General features: G+C 41.8%; 1 protein-coding gene across 1 annotated transcript in view; it reads right to left on the reverse strand.

Annotated features, from left to right (window-relative positions):
• The window catches only part of CPS1 (carbamoyl-phosphate synthase 1), a 177335-nt gene that overhangs the window by 16166 nt on the left and 146245 nt on the right, over positions 1–14924 (reverse strand). Inside the window, exon 33 of the mRNA XM_070956779.1 lies at positions 5728–5826. Coding sequence (XP_070812880.1) covers positions 5728–5826 — 99 coding nt within the window. The remainder of the gene's footprint in view (positions 1–5727; positions 5827–14924) is intronic.

A 14924-nucleotide genomic window follows, 5' to 3' on the forward strand; every position in this document is an offset into this window, starting at 1 on the left:
CCCAAACAAATGGGGCTTGTGAAAGAACCAATGGGGTTTTAGAACAATACCTAAGATGTTACGTAAACTACCAACAAGACAATTGGGTAGACTTATTACCATTTGCAGAAGTGGCATATAATAATTCCATACACAGTAGTACCGGTTTCACTCCATTTAAGGTTGCATCGGGTCAAGATTTCGTACCAATCCCCGAACTACTGCAAGATGATCCCCAAAACCCTTCTTTGATGGACTGGATTGAACAATTAAAGAGCACTTGGGCAGTAACTCGAAAAGCGTTAGATGAGGCACACCGAGCCCATAAGGCACAAGCTGATAAAAAAAGGTCCCCAACACATGTCTATAAAGTGGGTGATAAAGTCTTCCTCTCTACTAAGTACTTACAAACTACCCAAAAATCGAAAAAGCTTGGTCCCAAGTATGTGGGTCCATTTCGTGTAATCAGATTGATTAATCCAGTAACAGTGGAATTAGAGTTGCCAAAAACGCTGAGACATATACACCCTGTATTCCATGTTAGCTTGCTAAAACCTGAACACTCATCTCCGCTAAGAGCTAACCAAAGCTCCCCTCCAGTTCCCATATTCATAGAGGGGGAGCAACATTTTGAAGTTAAAGAAATCTTAGACTCTAGGAAACACTATGGTAAAGTGCAATATCTGGTGGCCTGGAAACATTTTCCTTTGTCTCAAGCTGAATGGGTAAATAAACGGGATGTCCGGGCGCCAAAGAAAGTACAACAATTCTATACAAAATATCCAGATAAACCTTAATTCTTGTACATATTTTGTTTCCTCTTTCTCTTTTTTCCTTCTATCTAGGACTAACGTCCCTTCTGCAGAGGGGCCGAATGTCAGCCTCAGCTTTCACTGCTTCAGCTGCCATAAGAAACGGAGGGGGGGAACTAGTCAGGAGGGCGAGGGGAGGGAAGAGCACAAGAGGTGTCTTTCCAAGAAACGAAACTTATTCTCCAAAGGAGGCGTTAGACCAACCGTCACAAATTCCTGATGGATGACGTTGGCAGAGGAGATTCCACCTGACCTTTGGGAGACCTTTGGATTGGATGATGGATGATAAACACAGGGAGGGGGGATGCTATCTAGATGCTATTTCGCGCGTTTTGCTCACTTCCAGCTTTACCTGGGTTGCGATCATTTCATATTTAGTAAAAGTACTAATCTCTATAAAATATGGAGTTTGGGTCTTTCTTTCCTGGATTTTGAAGGAAGCATACCTGACAGATAAACTTTTACCAAACATTATTGAATGCTTATAAAAGAGATTCTGAGAGAGAGAGAGAGAGAGAGAGAGAGAGAGAGAGAGAGAGAGAGAGAGAGAGAGAGAGAGAGATTGAGATTACAGCAGTCGTCAAAGCTGTCCTAGATGTCAAGACTGATTGACAGTATCTGAAGTAGAAATCATTCACTGCTAAAAAGTGAGTTGTAACTTGGCTTAGAACTGCAAACTACTGGGATTCTATTTTAAAATGAACATTCTCATTTCCTTCAACTTCCTTTTCATACACAGTATAATTATCCTATGAATAGAGGCTCCTCAGCTGATTCTGGTTTTTATGGAACTATGCCAGTTCAGTTAGTACTAAAAGCAGTATAAGCTTTTCTTACTGCACTTATTAAGACTTTAGCTGTAAATTGAATATGAAATCAAGCAAATTTATATATATATCAAATATCTGTGCAGATTAATCAACAAACTTATCTTTGTGCACTTCCAATTATATTTTGTCCTGAAATCATTTAGATTTTTTTCTCAAGGATTGAAGAGTCTAGTTAATGGAGTGATTCATGGCTGCATTTTCTTCAGCCTCATATTTCTTTTTTTAAAACCAGCTGCAAAGGCTGCAGCTTGTAGTAGAGGCCAGCTCATTGATGGGAAGGTGGCCTAACCTAACCCCTTCATCCTGCACCACAAATTCAGTCTCTTTACAAGTTAGAGATGTCTTTTTAAAATAACTTATTTGGAACCTCATCCCTATGCCTCTTCTCAATATGCCTAAGACTTTAGTGTTTTTTAAAAAATTCTGATGCATGCATTATAAAATCTGTTCAGAGCATATCCCCATGTACTATGCCCAGAAGAAGCAAGCTCATATTTAGTTCCTGCAGCAATATATCATACCTAGTTTGCCTAACAAAGAATATAACTGGCAACAACCATCCAGACATTCAACCATATACTGTCCAGCATTGGGCAGAAGATTTTACTAGATAATCTTAAAAGTCTCTTCCAGTATTTACATTCTATATGTGTCAAGTGATTCAGGAACAGACCCTAGTTAGTCAAGGTTTAAAGATAAGGCATTTCCTGTATGTTGTTAACATGTAACATTTTACCACAGGGATACTACTGCTGCATGTCTTCAATAAACCTTACTAAATATTCTATTTAAGAAAGACAATAAAACAACTAGTCAACTAGTATGTTTTTCTTAAATGTCAGGTTTTCCTCACCTTCCTTTATCTAAACCAGGGTTCTCCAAAGTAGTCAATATGGACCCCCAAGGATCAATGGGATTATCCAAGGATTGTTATCATTGTTATTTGTAGTACTGTTAGTTAAAATAACATTAACAATAAAATTTAAATATTACATTATTTTCATATAATAAAAGTTTGGAGGGTCAATGAACAATCTGAAACTTCATAAAGGAGTTGATGAGCTGAAAAGTTTGGGGATCCCTGATCTAAACTCAAGGACATAAAGGTGGCATAATGGTTAGAATGGAGAATTGCATGCAAACTTTGCCCACAGCCTGAAGTTTGATCCTGATGGGACTCAAGGTTACTTAACCTTCCATCCTTCCAAGGTCAATAAAATGTGGGCCCAGATTGTTGGGGGCAATATGCTGACATTATAAATTGCCCAGAGAATGCTGTAAAGCACTATGGAGCAGTATATACTGTAGGTCTAAGTGCTATTGCTATTGGAACCTGAATGGGAATATCTTCCCATTCTTCAATTAAATTGAGTCAAATTGCTTGCCCTTTTGGCTAAATACTTACAGCAAATTAGGGCAGAGCATTAATGTATATTTGTTGTAAATATGAACTTCAGAACACATACTTTAATATACTCTCTTCTCTCCCATGTACTATTATGTCACTTCATATTTGATGCAATAAAGCAAAACTTGTCTCCATTTCTGCTCCCGGCAAATCTTGGGCTCACCTTGCTTTTGTGTAAAGTATAAAAGGGGACCTCCAAGACCTGGCCTATATTCCTAATTATTGTGCTTTTAGATATATTCAAAAATATTTGAAGGAAAACCAAATATTCCTCACCATAAGAGAGTCAAGTGGAAAGGATATTCCATTGTCCACTATAATGAAAGTAATCACAGTAATGGCTAATGGTATTGCAAAACCAACTTACCCAACCTGCATCTATCATTCCTGCTTCAGTCATTCCCATTTGTTACTTGTCATCCATAAAAGTCATTATTATTATTATTATTATTATTATTATTATTATTATTATTATTATTATTCCTATTTATTTATTAAAATTTACTAACTGCCTAATTCTAATGGATTCTGTTCAGTCTATTTGCGGATATTAAACTTAAGCAATCCGAATTCTTTGGTTCATTTTATATTCATTATTAGCAGAATTCTATCTGACAAGTTATATCATCTACCATTAGTTTTACTGATCTATCCATTTTTATTCTAAAATATGCTTGAGCGTCTGCTTTTTTAAGAAAAATCAAATTTCATCTGCTTTAAAATTAGATTCACTTTTATTTTCCTGAGGCATCCTGAGCACAAGCAGTTAAATGAAGAAAAACTAAAAAAGCAAGTTAATAATATAGTTGATTTCACATCCTGACACTTATTTCTACTTCCCATGACCTTAGGACATTTCTAGACAGACCTATAGTTTCATCATGCAGAGTAGATGCAATGCTCATTAATCATCACTAGGGGATTAGCCAAAAGGGCAAGCAATTTGACTGGGCATCCTCTATCAACAGGTCAAGCATAGCACCTTCATAATGACTGATAGACCACTATTATTTGGGCAGTAGCATCTGCTCTGTGGAGCATACTGGAATAGGTGGCAGAACTCAACAGCTGGAGCAACAGAGCTTATAGTGATAAGAATTGCTTCTAGCCCATTTGTAAAATATTGAATGACCCCAAAGTGAACAGCAGGGACTAACATAATGAACTATTTTGCTTGAGAGAAATATCCGATCGTATCAAGGTTGGGTGACAATATAATTCATTTAAAGGATGAATTAATTGCCAAGCAAACTTCCTGAGCTTATTCTCTCAGGGGTGGGAATGACTTTTAAACCTGTTTAAAGTTATAAGGTAGCATGCACAGGCATTTTTATTAAAGATTGGCTAGTTGAACCCAGTTTTTTAGGCCTTCAGTCACCTGTTTCTGGGAGAAGTAAATAAATGGAAAGGATTTACTTATTGTACTAGAACTGTTACCTTATAGACATACTTGAGAAGGTATTTGACCCTTTTGTTTGCTTGTTTTCGCTCTTCTCTCAGGTCAGTTTCCTGTTGCTAAAAGTTGGGGGCCTAATTCTCATATCCTTTCTTGCTGTCTACAATAATCATTCAAGATTGGGAAGTCAGTATTATTTTTAATTATTTTCTTATTGACTTTATGCGGGGTATAAGCTTATTACGAGCACAGCAGGAGGATTGTAAAAGGCCATCAATTGTTTTTATGAGACCCCTAGCATTTTCCAATCTCAGATCCAGTGACTGATCATTTGGAAAACAGACACAGAGGCCTTGAGGAGATTTATTAATGCATCACCCTTCTTCTGTATCTTCTGCAGCTTGTAATTACCCTGAGGCAGTGAAGAAGCATTGCAGGAAGAGAGGAGTGGGCAGACTTGTAAGGTGGGGGGGGGAGGGAGATTGAGGATTACTTTTATTTTGCAAAATGGGTATTCTCAGGTTTCATTCAAGTATCTGGCTATGTCAAAATAGTCTCAGATAAGATGACATGATCTGTGGGAATATTCAGGACAGCTATTGCTCTTAATAACACAAATTGTTGGCATCCGCAGACTATTTAGTATGCTAAAACAAATAGGATTTGGATTTGTCTGGACAGAAAAGACTTCCATTTGAATGAACAATTACAGCTACACAATGTAGGAGGAAACCTATTAACTCTTATTGTATGAAATAATTGAAATACTAGTTAATAAGTCTAATACATCTTCCCTTTGCTGGAGCAAATACAGGATTTTTCACAGAGATTAAGGTCCCCCCCTTTTCCACTCTAAGTTAACAAGGATATTATAAGCATACAGTATACTCTATTCTCTGAACTGTGGGCCCTTAGAACATTCTAAGGGCCAACTCTGAACTGTGGGCCTTCTGAACCTAAGCACTTAGAACATTCAAGGAAGTTCTTCTAAATGTTCCATATTTTAAGAAGTTTGCCGAAATCCGTTCCTGCACCATCCATAGATTGGTACGTAGCATTTGAATTGTATACTTCTCAGAATTTGATGAAAATAGTTCTTTGCTCAAAAACGTTACACAGTAAATATAAAAATGACAGTCAGGAATATTTCATGGCAAAGCATATTTTAAAAATTGTTTTTGCATCAATTAAAAATTTTGATGATGCAACAGGACACAGAAACAACAAGTATCAGAAATAGATTGACCTCTCTCTTTTACAATGACATGTCTTTGCTCTACACTCAAAGCTGCAGCAGCTCACCTGGACGCCAAGAAGAATTCCCTTCCGTGGCAACTTAAATCCTGCAGAGAGCATTGCTTTCAGGAAGGCTGAGTGAACATTTTCTCCAAAGCCAGCCACCTGGGCATTGGGGAAAAAAACAGAAAAAGATGGACAAAAGAGATAAAGAAGAAAGTTTGATCAAGGACATTGAAACAATAACATTTTTAAAGGGGTCATTTTTTCTCTTTTCTCCTATTTGTAGCTCTTGAACCAGCCAGGAAATGGCAGATCAACAGAGATGAATGTTATATTTTAATTAAGCATTAATGAAGGAATAAGGAATATGTTACTTTGAAACAGCACACCATGGAGCAACTTAAATGGATCCATCTATGAATGATGTAGTTGCCAAGCACAGCTTCTGGTTCATAAGCATGAATACATTCCACAGAACATTGATACTACTTAATGCTTAAATAACAGTGAGAGTTATAAATGCTTCTCTGGACCCATAAATGAATAATATTGCCTGCCATAAGAATGCAGAATTGCTTAGGGAATATAGACATTTCTTGATTATTTGAGAAGCTGTTTCAGCTCAACACAACACACAAAAAGTATAGGTAGGAAGCAAAGGAATGAGATGCATTTTGCATATAGCTTAGTAAATTGTTAAGTCCAACCAATGATATTTAAGTTCCTTTCCAAGTTATATAGTCTATGTGATATGTTAGGTTATCCTTCAATTTCTTTGTTATTATTTGATAGAATTTGAATTTTACTGCAGGTATTGTTTTGCAATCAACTGATGAAAAGAGAATAACAAATCAATTGCACAGTGATGAAACCAGCAGTAGCACCTGCTAGTGTATCTTTTTATGAAGGAGTGATTAGAGGCATCATTCACTGTTGAATGCCAAGCATTAATGCTTTAGAGTACATTATATTGTAAAAATATGCAAACATTTCACAAATCATGGCCATGTCTTCAATTTAGGTAGTCTATCAAGAATATTTCATAGATTTTCTTTCCAAAATAGTGAGATATCCTGCACTATCTTCATAGTTTCAGTGCCTTAGGAAGAGAAAGAAGTAGGCATGTAGGTTTCCTTTGTAATAAGACATTGTTAAAGCAGTGGAATGGAGCTAGACAAACAAAAGAAGTACCAAGCTCTTGATAATATTCTAAATGGAACAAAACAAAAGCTTTACTAATGGAACTGTTTTGGCTTGCAAAATTTTACATCAAATTGCCCGTCTACTTCTCCCTTGAATATATCAGGTTCATGTATTACACTAATCTATAAACCACACTTTATAAATCATGATAGTTAAGGAGATATAATATGCTAAATCAAACCCAGAAATCATAATCTTGAATATAATGGGCCCCAATAATTTTTATGCAACTTTCAAAATAGAAATGATCAAGCTTGTATATTAAATATTGAGAAGGGGAAAGGAAACATTATCTCAAAAGTTTAAGCTACTGCTATTGACACTTATAAGTGGTTGGAACTTCCTATTTAAATCAAAGCTCATTCTGTTTCTATAGCTATTCATTTAAAATGCATTTGTAGAATAAAATGACTGTTTTACCAGTGGAGAGTTTATTACTTTCTATTCACTGGCAAGAAAGACCTTCACAATTTTCCTATTTTATGGCAATTGTGAATATGGATCTTTCTAACTCATAAAAGTTAATAATCTCTCCTTTATGACTAAAATATTCTTTCTCACTATCTAACACTTAGAAAAATAATCTTCGTCCCCCGGCTAAAATATTATTCCTTTTTTCTTTTGTTTCTGATGAAATCGAGCCCCTTCAAAAAGTTAGAAAGACAATCAGCTTTTCTCTCTCCATTAACTAGCCTCAAAGCAAAATTTGCTGCAGTTGTGACTCTTGAGTTCAATTTCAGCAGCAGAGTGATAATGATAATAAAATTCTTGAAAGATATAGGACATGTTCTAGTATTAGCTATACAATATTATAATTTCATGTGGCCTTTATATGTGAAAAATGGACATTGTAATTCAATCAAGTTCACTATAATTATATTGCAATTCTATAATACACTTTTGGAACTAATCTATTATTGAATAGAACTGTGTTTATCATGTATTTGAAGCACTTGGGCGTAAATGTGTTTAGAATCATAAAGGTCAATATAATGATCCCTTCATTTCAATTTACAGTATACTCTAATTTATTTATAACATTTCATCAGTCCTTATTGACTTTAAAACTAATTCCCTTATAAATTTAATCACCATATTCACTCAAGCCAAAACTAATCATAGCTACGTTGCAAGTATAGAAAATTCCTGAGGAGGAAATATAAACTGTGCCCATTTCTGAGACCATACACATAATACAGACACATAGGTGTATGTCAATATTTATTTATTTTTATTTATTTATTGTTAAATTTGTATACCGCCCTTCTCCCTGAGGACTCAGGGCGGTGAACAGTGGTAAAAGTTAGCAAACCCCAGGAAGCTCTGTAACTGTTTACGTGTGCGTGGAGGGTCCCAATCAAGTACAGCCTGCACTTTTAGAGGATCCATCTCAACCCCCTGGTGTGAAATGCGGTATCCCAAATAGTCAATTTTCTCTTGATGGAATTCACATTTGGAAAGTTTGGCATAAAGTTTGGCAGCACGGAGTTTCTTTAAAACTGCCCTGACTAGTTTTACATGTTCTGCTTTGGTCTCGGTATAGATTAAAATGTCGTCCAAATAGACCAGAACCCCTTATATAAATGCTGATGCAGCACTTCATTTATTAACTGCATAAACACTGCAGGGGCTCCTTGTAACCCAAAGGGGAGCACCTTGAATTGGTAGCAGCCGAGGGGGGTGTTAAATGCCGTTTTCCACTCATCCCCTTCCTTAATTCTGACACGGTAGTAAGCCTCCCTTAAGTCCAGCTTTGAAAAAATTTTCCCTTTAGCGAGGTGTGCTAACATATCTTTCATAAGGGGGAGAGGATACACGTTCTGCACACTGATAGTATTAATGTTCCGGTAGTCAACGCATAAGCGTTTTGAACCATCTTTTTTCTCTCTAAACAACACTGGGGCTGCAATTTTTGGTCGGGCTGGTTCGATGAAACCCCTTGCTAGGTTTTTCTCAATGAATGTTCTCAGCTCTTCCAACTCCCTCGGTGACATGCTGTACATCTTGGGTTTAGGGAGTTTCGCGCCGGGTAAGATTTCTATTGCACAGTCAGTGGCACGGTGGGGGGGAGCTCATCTGAGGCTTTTTCGCTAAAAACCTCAGCTAAATCCTTGTATTCTATGGGTATGCCCTCAGTTGGTGTGGCATGACCAGGCATGGCTGTTTCTCGATTCTCTGCCCCCTCAAGTCCTTTATGTGGATACTCAGCAAAAGTCACCTTCCTCTGAAATTTTATGATGCCTTGTTTCCAATTGATTTGTGGGTTCCATCTTTTTAGCCACGCAAGGCCCAGAACCAATGGCCATTCCATGCCAGGTGCCACTATAAAGGTAAGCCTTTCCTTGTGGCTTCCAATGCCTATATGTAGAGGCACGGTGGCCAGAGAAGCTGTCTCCCCTCCTGCTATTGACCCATCTAGTTGGCAGAAAGCAATGGGGGTTTTCAGCTTTCTTACGTTAATCCCTAACTTCCCTACTAAGGTTGGGCTGATCAAACAACGGGTGCACCCCGAATCCACTAGGGTGGGGATACTTATCTCCCTGTCCTGGTTTGGGATAAATAGTCTTAAGGGGAGGGTAAGCGGTTTAATTGGTTTGCTTACCAGTGGCTCATCATCTGGATCGCTTCCGAACGAGTGTGATTCCTCCTGTTCAGATGCCAGGGTTTCTTCCCCAAAGAGGGGAGAGGATGGGACTTCTATGGTCTCCTTGCTCCTCAGGGCAGTCTCCTTCCCACGCCGACCCAGTTTTCCAGGACCCTCCCCCGGTGGGTGGTTCCGGGCGGGTGTTTGTGAACGACACTCTGCAGCTCGGTGCCCTTCTTTTCCACACTTGAAACAGGCTGAAGATCTCGGGGAGAATGCGGTTTGTGAGGCTCTTGCTTCCATTGGAGTGAGGATTTCTTCCATGCTCGCCCCGCTCGATACTGGTTTCTGGCCATATCGATCTCAGCTTCTTCGGCGGTGACATACCATTCATGTAGGTCATTCGGTGCCCCTCGGGCCACGCAGGCATTGTATAGATCATCACTCAGTCCATCCTTGAAACAGCTCACCAAAATATCTTCCGGCCAGTGAACACGACACGCGAGGTCCCGGAATTCTTCAGTATACTCTGCTACTGGCCGTCGCCCCTGCCTCACCACCTTAATGCGGTCACGTGCTTTGCGATCTGCCAGTGGGTCCTCGAACTGACGTCGCAGGGCCATCATGAAATGGTCGAAATTCCGCAGTTCTGGTGCGTTGGCATTATGTAGGGTCACCATCCATCTGGCTGCGGCACCCTCTAGGGCTAGGGTCACAACTCGCACTCGGGAGCCTTGGGTTTGGAAATCACGCCCATACTCTTGCATGTAGGTGAGCACATGTGCCACAAAGAATCCTAATTGTTGCGGATTCCCATCAAACTTCACCCCAAGAGGGGGAGTTTCTCTTTCCAGCTGAGGAGCCCGGGGTTGGTTGGGAATGGGCGCCCGTGTGCGTGCTGCCTGGGGGGGAGGGTTTGCTGGGTCTTCTCCCGTAGCTGCTGCACCATCTGCTCGATAGGCGGCCTCCAGGAGGGGGGTGCCTCCCCTGGCATCATCCATGACTGCTGCCCTTTCAGTGCTCTTTGGTTGTTGTCCTGGCTCCCTTCGGATGTTAAGATTTTCCAAAGTCTCCATCACCAATTGGGTTATATGCCTCTTCAGATAGTCCTCCCTCAGGGGTGCTTCGGTCAGCCCCCCCTGGTCAGTAAGGGCTTCTAGTTCCAGTTTCCACCCCGGTTTTCGGTTGCCACGGTTGAGGGTGACTCCTCTGGTTCTCTCATCCCAGCCATCTTTCTTCCCAATGCCAATTGACCAGCGGGGCTTTTCAGGATTCTCCAGGGTTACCTCATCCTCTCCGATGGGTCGCACGAGGCAGGCATCCGACTGGGTGGCGGTTGCTGTCTCTCCCCAGCAATCGGTTTCTCCCAGCTCTCTGCTTTGTTCAGACATGGTTTGCAAGGTCCCCTCAGTAGAGCAAAGATTGCTTCTCTGGGTTGACCGTTTTGCAGATTGTGCTTTCTGTAAGGATCGCCTCTCCTTCCAACTTAAGAAAGTACGAACTCTTGAAACGTAGTTGTTCAAAAGGATTCTTTTATTAAGCAGAAGTGAAAACCATCCAGTTAAAGCACAATCTGAATGCCCTTAGGCAAAGCAGTAGGATTAAAGTGGTAGAGACCCCTCCCTTTAGGTCAGAATGCGGATTTCAGCCAATACACAAGTGTGAAGATGTTTTCTTTACTATTTCCTTTGAGAACCCGAACAAACATGCATTCCCACCACTTCCCTTTAAAGTGAGACAACCCACATGGCTATCATATAAATTCCTGCAGGTAAAGGGAATCTCAGGCTTCCTTGGCGCCAGGATATAGGTTGTAAAATATCTGATGTCACAGGCCATCCAAGTCCCCCCTTCCTTCACTTGAATGGCAGTATCACTTTTAGGGATCTGACAGTAAAAACATAAACTACAAACATTAAAATACAATTAAAATATATATATAAATTTGGCCCCATGATTAAAAACAATAACAAACAATTAAAAACATTTTTAAAAGTGTTAGGCCAGCCCAGCTTGCTGGAAAAAGAAGGTTTTAAGGGCATGGCGGAAGGCACCGAGGTCTTGGATTCTCCTTATCTCTGGGGGCAGCTGATTCCAGAGGGTAGGTGCCCCCACAGAGAAGGCCCTCCCCCTGGGGGCCACCAGCCTACATTGTTTGGCTGATGGCACCCCGAGGAGGCCCTCTCTGTGGGAGCGCACAGGTCGATGGGAGGCCGTCGGTAGCAGCAGGTGGTCTCGAAGATAACTAGGTCCTATGCCATGGAGCGCTTTAAAGGTGATAACCAACACCTTGAAGCGCACCCGGAAGACCACTGGGAGCCAGTGCAGCTCACACAGGAGAGGTGTTGTATGGGAGCGCCATGCGGCTCCCGTGACTACCCGCACAGCCGCATTCTGGACCAGTTGGAGCCTCCGGGTGCTCTTCAAGGGGAGCCCCATGTAGAGAGTGTTGCAGTAGTCCAGGCGAGAGGTGACGAGGGCATAAGTGACTGGGCACAGGGAATCCCGATCAAGAAAGGGCCGCAACTGGCGAATCAGGCGAACCTGACAGAAGGTCCCCCTGGCTACAGCCGTCAGATGTTCCTCCAAGGACAGCTGCGTATCCAGGAGGACTCCCAGATTGCGCGCCCTCTCCGCGGGGGCCAAAGACTCACCCCCGATAGTCAGTGATGGAGTCAACTGACTATATCGGGATGCCGGGAACCACAGCCACTCAGTCTTGGAAGGGTTGAGCCTGAGCCTGTTCCTCCCCATCCAGATCCGCACAGCCTCCAGGCACTGGGACATCACTTCAAGGGCATCGTTGGGGTGGCCTGGGGTGGAGATGTACAGCTGGGTGTCATCAGCGTACTGATGGTACTTCACCCCAAAGCCACGGATGATCTCGCCCAGCGGCTTCACATAAATGTTGAACAAAAGGGGCGAGAGGACCGACCCCTGAAGCACTCCACAAATGAGAGGCCTCGAGGTCGACCTCTGCCCTCCTGCCAACACGAACTGCGACCGGTCTGAGAGAAAGGAGGAGAACCACCGTAACACGGTGCCCCCCATCCCCAACTCTTCCAACCGGTGCAGCATGATACCATGGTCGATGGTATCAAAAGCCGCTGAGAGGTCTAACAGGGCCAGAACAGAGGAGCAACCCCTGTCCGAGCCCTCCAGAGATCATCTACCAACACGACCAATGCCGTTTCCGTGCTGTGCCCGGGCCTGAAACCCGACTGGAACGGATCTAGATAAGACGTTTCCTCCAGGTACTGAGGAAACTGTCGTGTGACCACACTCTCGACAACCTTCGCCACAAAGCGAAGGTTGGAGACAGGATGATAGTTGGCTAATACTGCCGGGTCCAGGGAAGGCTTCTTGAGGGGAGGCCTCACTATCGCCTCTTTCAAGGCTGTGGGGAAGTAACCCTCACTCAACGAAGCGTTAATAATTCCCTGGAGCCAGCCTCGTGTAACCTCCCGGGAAGCCAGTACTAACCAGGAGGGACACGGATCCAGTAAACATGTGGCCGCACTAAGTCTCCCCAAAATCCTGTCCACGTCATCAGGGGTCACAGTGTCAAACTCTTCCCAGATAACGTTCTCAAGACTATTCCTCGCCACCCTGCCCGAATCTACCCAGTCAGAGTCCAAATCCCCCCGGATCTGAGTGATGAGGTTTGCTCAGATGAGGTTCAGGTAATTTTTTTCTTTGAAGAATGTTTACTAAAATGATAAGGGTAGAATTATGCAAAGTCTTCCTTCTGATTCTTGCATATCAGTCAGATGCACCACTTTATATTGATGCTGTGTAGCTCAATCGTAATAGAGCTGGAAGGAACCTTGGAGGTCTATTGGCATTGTTTTCAATGGTATCCCTATTTGAATACTTGTAAACACTCAAATCCCAAAACACAGACTATTATCGTGCTTAATCACCATTATCAAGTTAATATGCACATTGTGCATATGCAGTAACGTTCATTTCCCTCTATCCTCCCTCCTCTCTCCCTCCAATTTGGCATACCTTTCACAAGAACCTAAATATTCAGTCCCTGAATTGGAAAGACTTAAAAGAATGGAAAATTTGGAACAGCTGGTAAAAAAAAGTTTAATAAAAATATTCAGCTGTTAAACTTGTTTATCATATTCCTAGACAGTTGAAATCAATCATCCACCATTGGGTAGCATGCAGTGGTGGGTTTCACTTACCTTTGCTACCAGTTCACTCGCGCGCCACTTCTGTGGCAGATCATTTTTGATGACATCCAGATGGGTGGGCGGAGCCTCCTGCCCAAACTGAGGTGAACTAGTAGCAACCCACCACTGGTAGCATGATGAAATATCTACTTTGGGTGATTTTACATCATTTGCAGTCCTAGACTATAGAGAAGTACTGGTATTGCGCTAAGAATAGACTGCTCCTGGATCAAGCATATTTGGGGCTATATATTTGGCTGAAACCAAATAAAATCTGGAATCCTGTTGAAGTTATACATCTTGGATTCTAACAATAGAAAAAATATACATCCATGTAGAATACATGAAGGGGTTTTTTTTTCACATTCTATATTATGCATCATGATTTAACAAATCATAAATATATCTCCCAGATTTTGTTACCCTGATGTTACTTTCACATTCAAGTTCCTCCACAACAACCCTGAGAGGTGAGGTGGGCTGAGAGAAAGTCGCTGGCCTTGGTCATCCAGCTGGCTTTCATTGTGTTCTGACCTAGGGTTCCTTAAAAAGTAAACAGCACAAACTTAGTCCCGGCAAACCTCTTTAATTCAGACGGCTGTGAATTATTGTCATTCCCAGTCCGATAAGCCAGTCCGAAAGGCTTATCAAACAGTCTTGCAGGGGAGTGTTTACAAACACTCACCTTATCTCCCTTGGAATGCTGCCAGAGAACTAATTGCCACATGCAGGGCAAGGCCAAACTTAGCACAGAGTCAAACAGAACTTTTCCATAGCTTTTACCAACCAGATAAACTAATTGCTTTCTGCAAAAGCTCACGTCCTGTTCGCTTCTCTTTTATGTCTTATGGGAGGGTCCAATCATCTCCAAGCCTTACTCCCAAGTTGACCCTTTTTTCTTAATTGTTCCTGTCTCCTGGCAGCTCTGCGCATGTGCACACTGGGAACAGGCTCACGCTGTTGTTCTGCCTCACTGATGTCAGACTCCAGAGACTCCAGAGCCAGCAAAGAACTACCAGGTGGCCTTGGCCCCCTCTCTGCCTCTGACGTAGAGCCATCATCCGAGCCTTCCCCAGACTCCAAGACTGGCCCAACCTCCTCACTGTCTGAATCTGCTGCCAGCTCTGCTGGCCACTGGTGGGCCACAACAATGGCTAATGCAGAATTTAACTCATGGGCTCTTGCTTTCTAGCCTGGTGCCTTAACCACTAAGCCAAACTGACTAAAACCAATTTGTTTGTTGTTAGAACAAAAATGTTCTAAAGCCTCTGGAACCTGATGTAGACTTT

This window comes from Pituophis catenifer, unplaced genomic scaffold (assembly GCF_029215685.1).
Source record: "Pituophis catenifer annectens isolate HBS135680 unplaced genomic scaffold, rPitCat1.0.hap2 SCAF_1, whole genome shotgun sequence".
NCBI lineage: Eukaryota > Metazoa > Chordata > Lepidosauria > Squamata > Colubridae > Pituophis > Pituophis catenifer.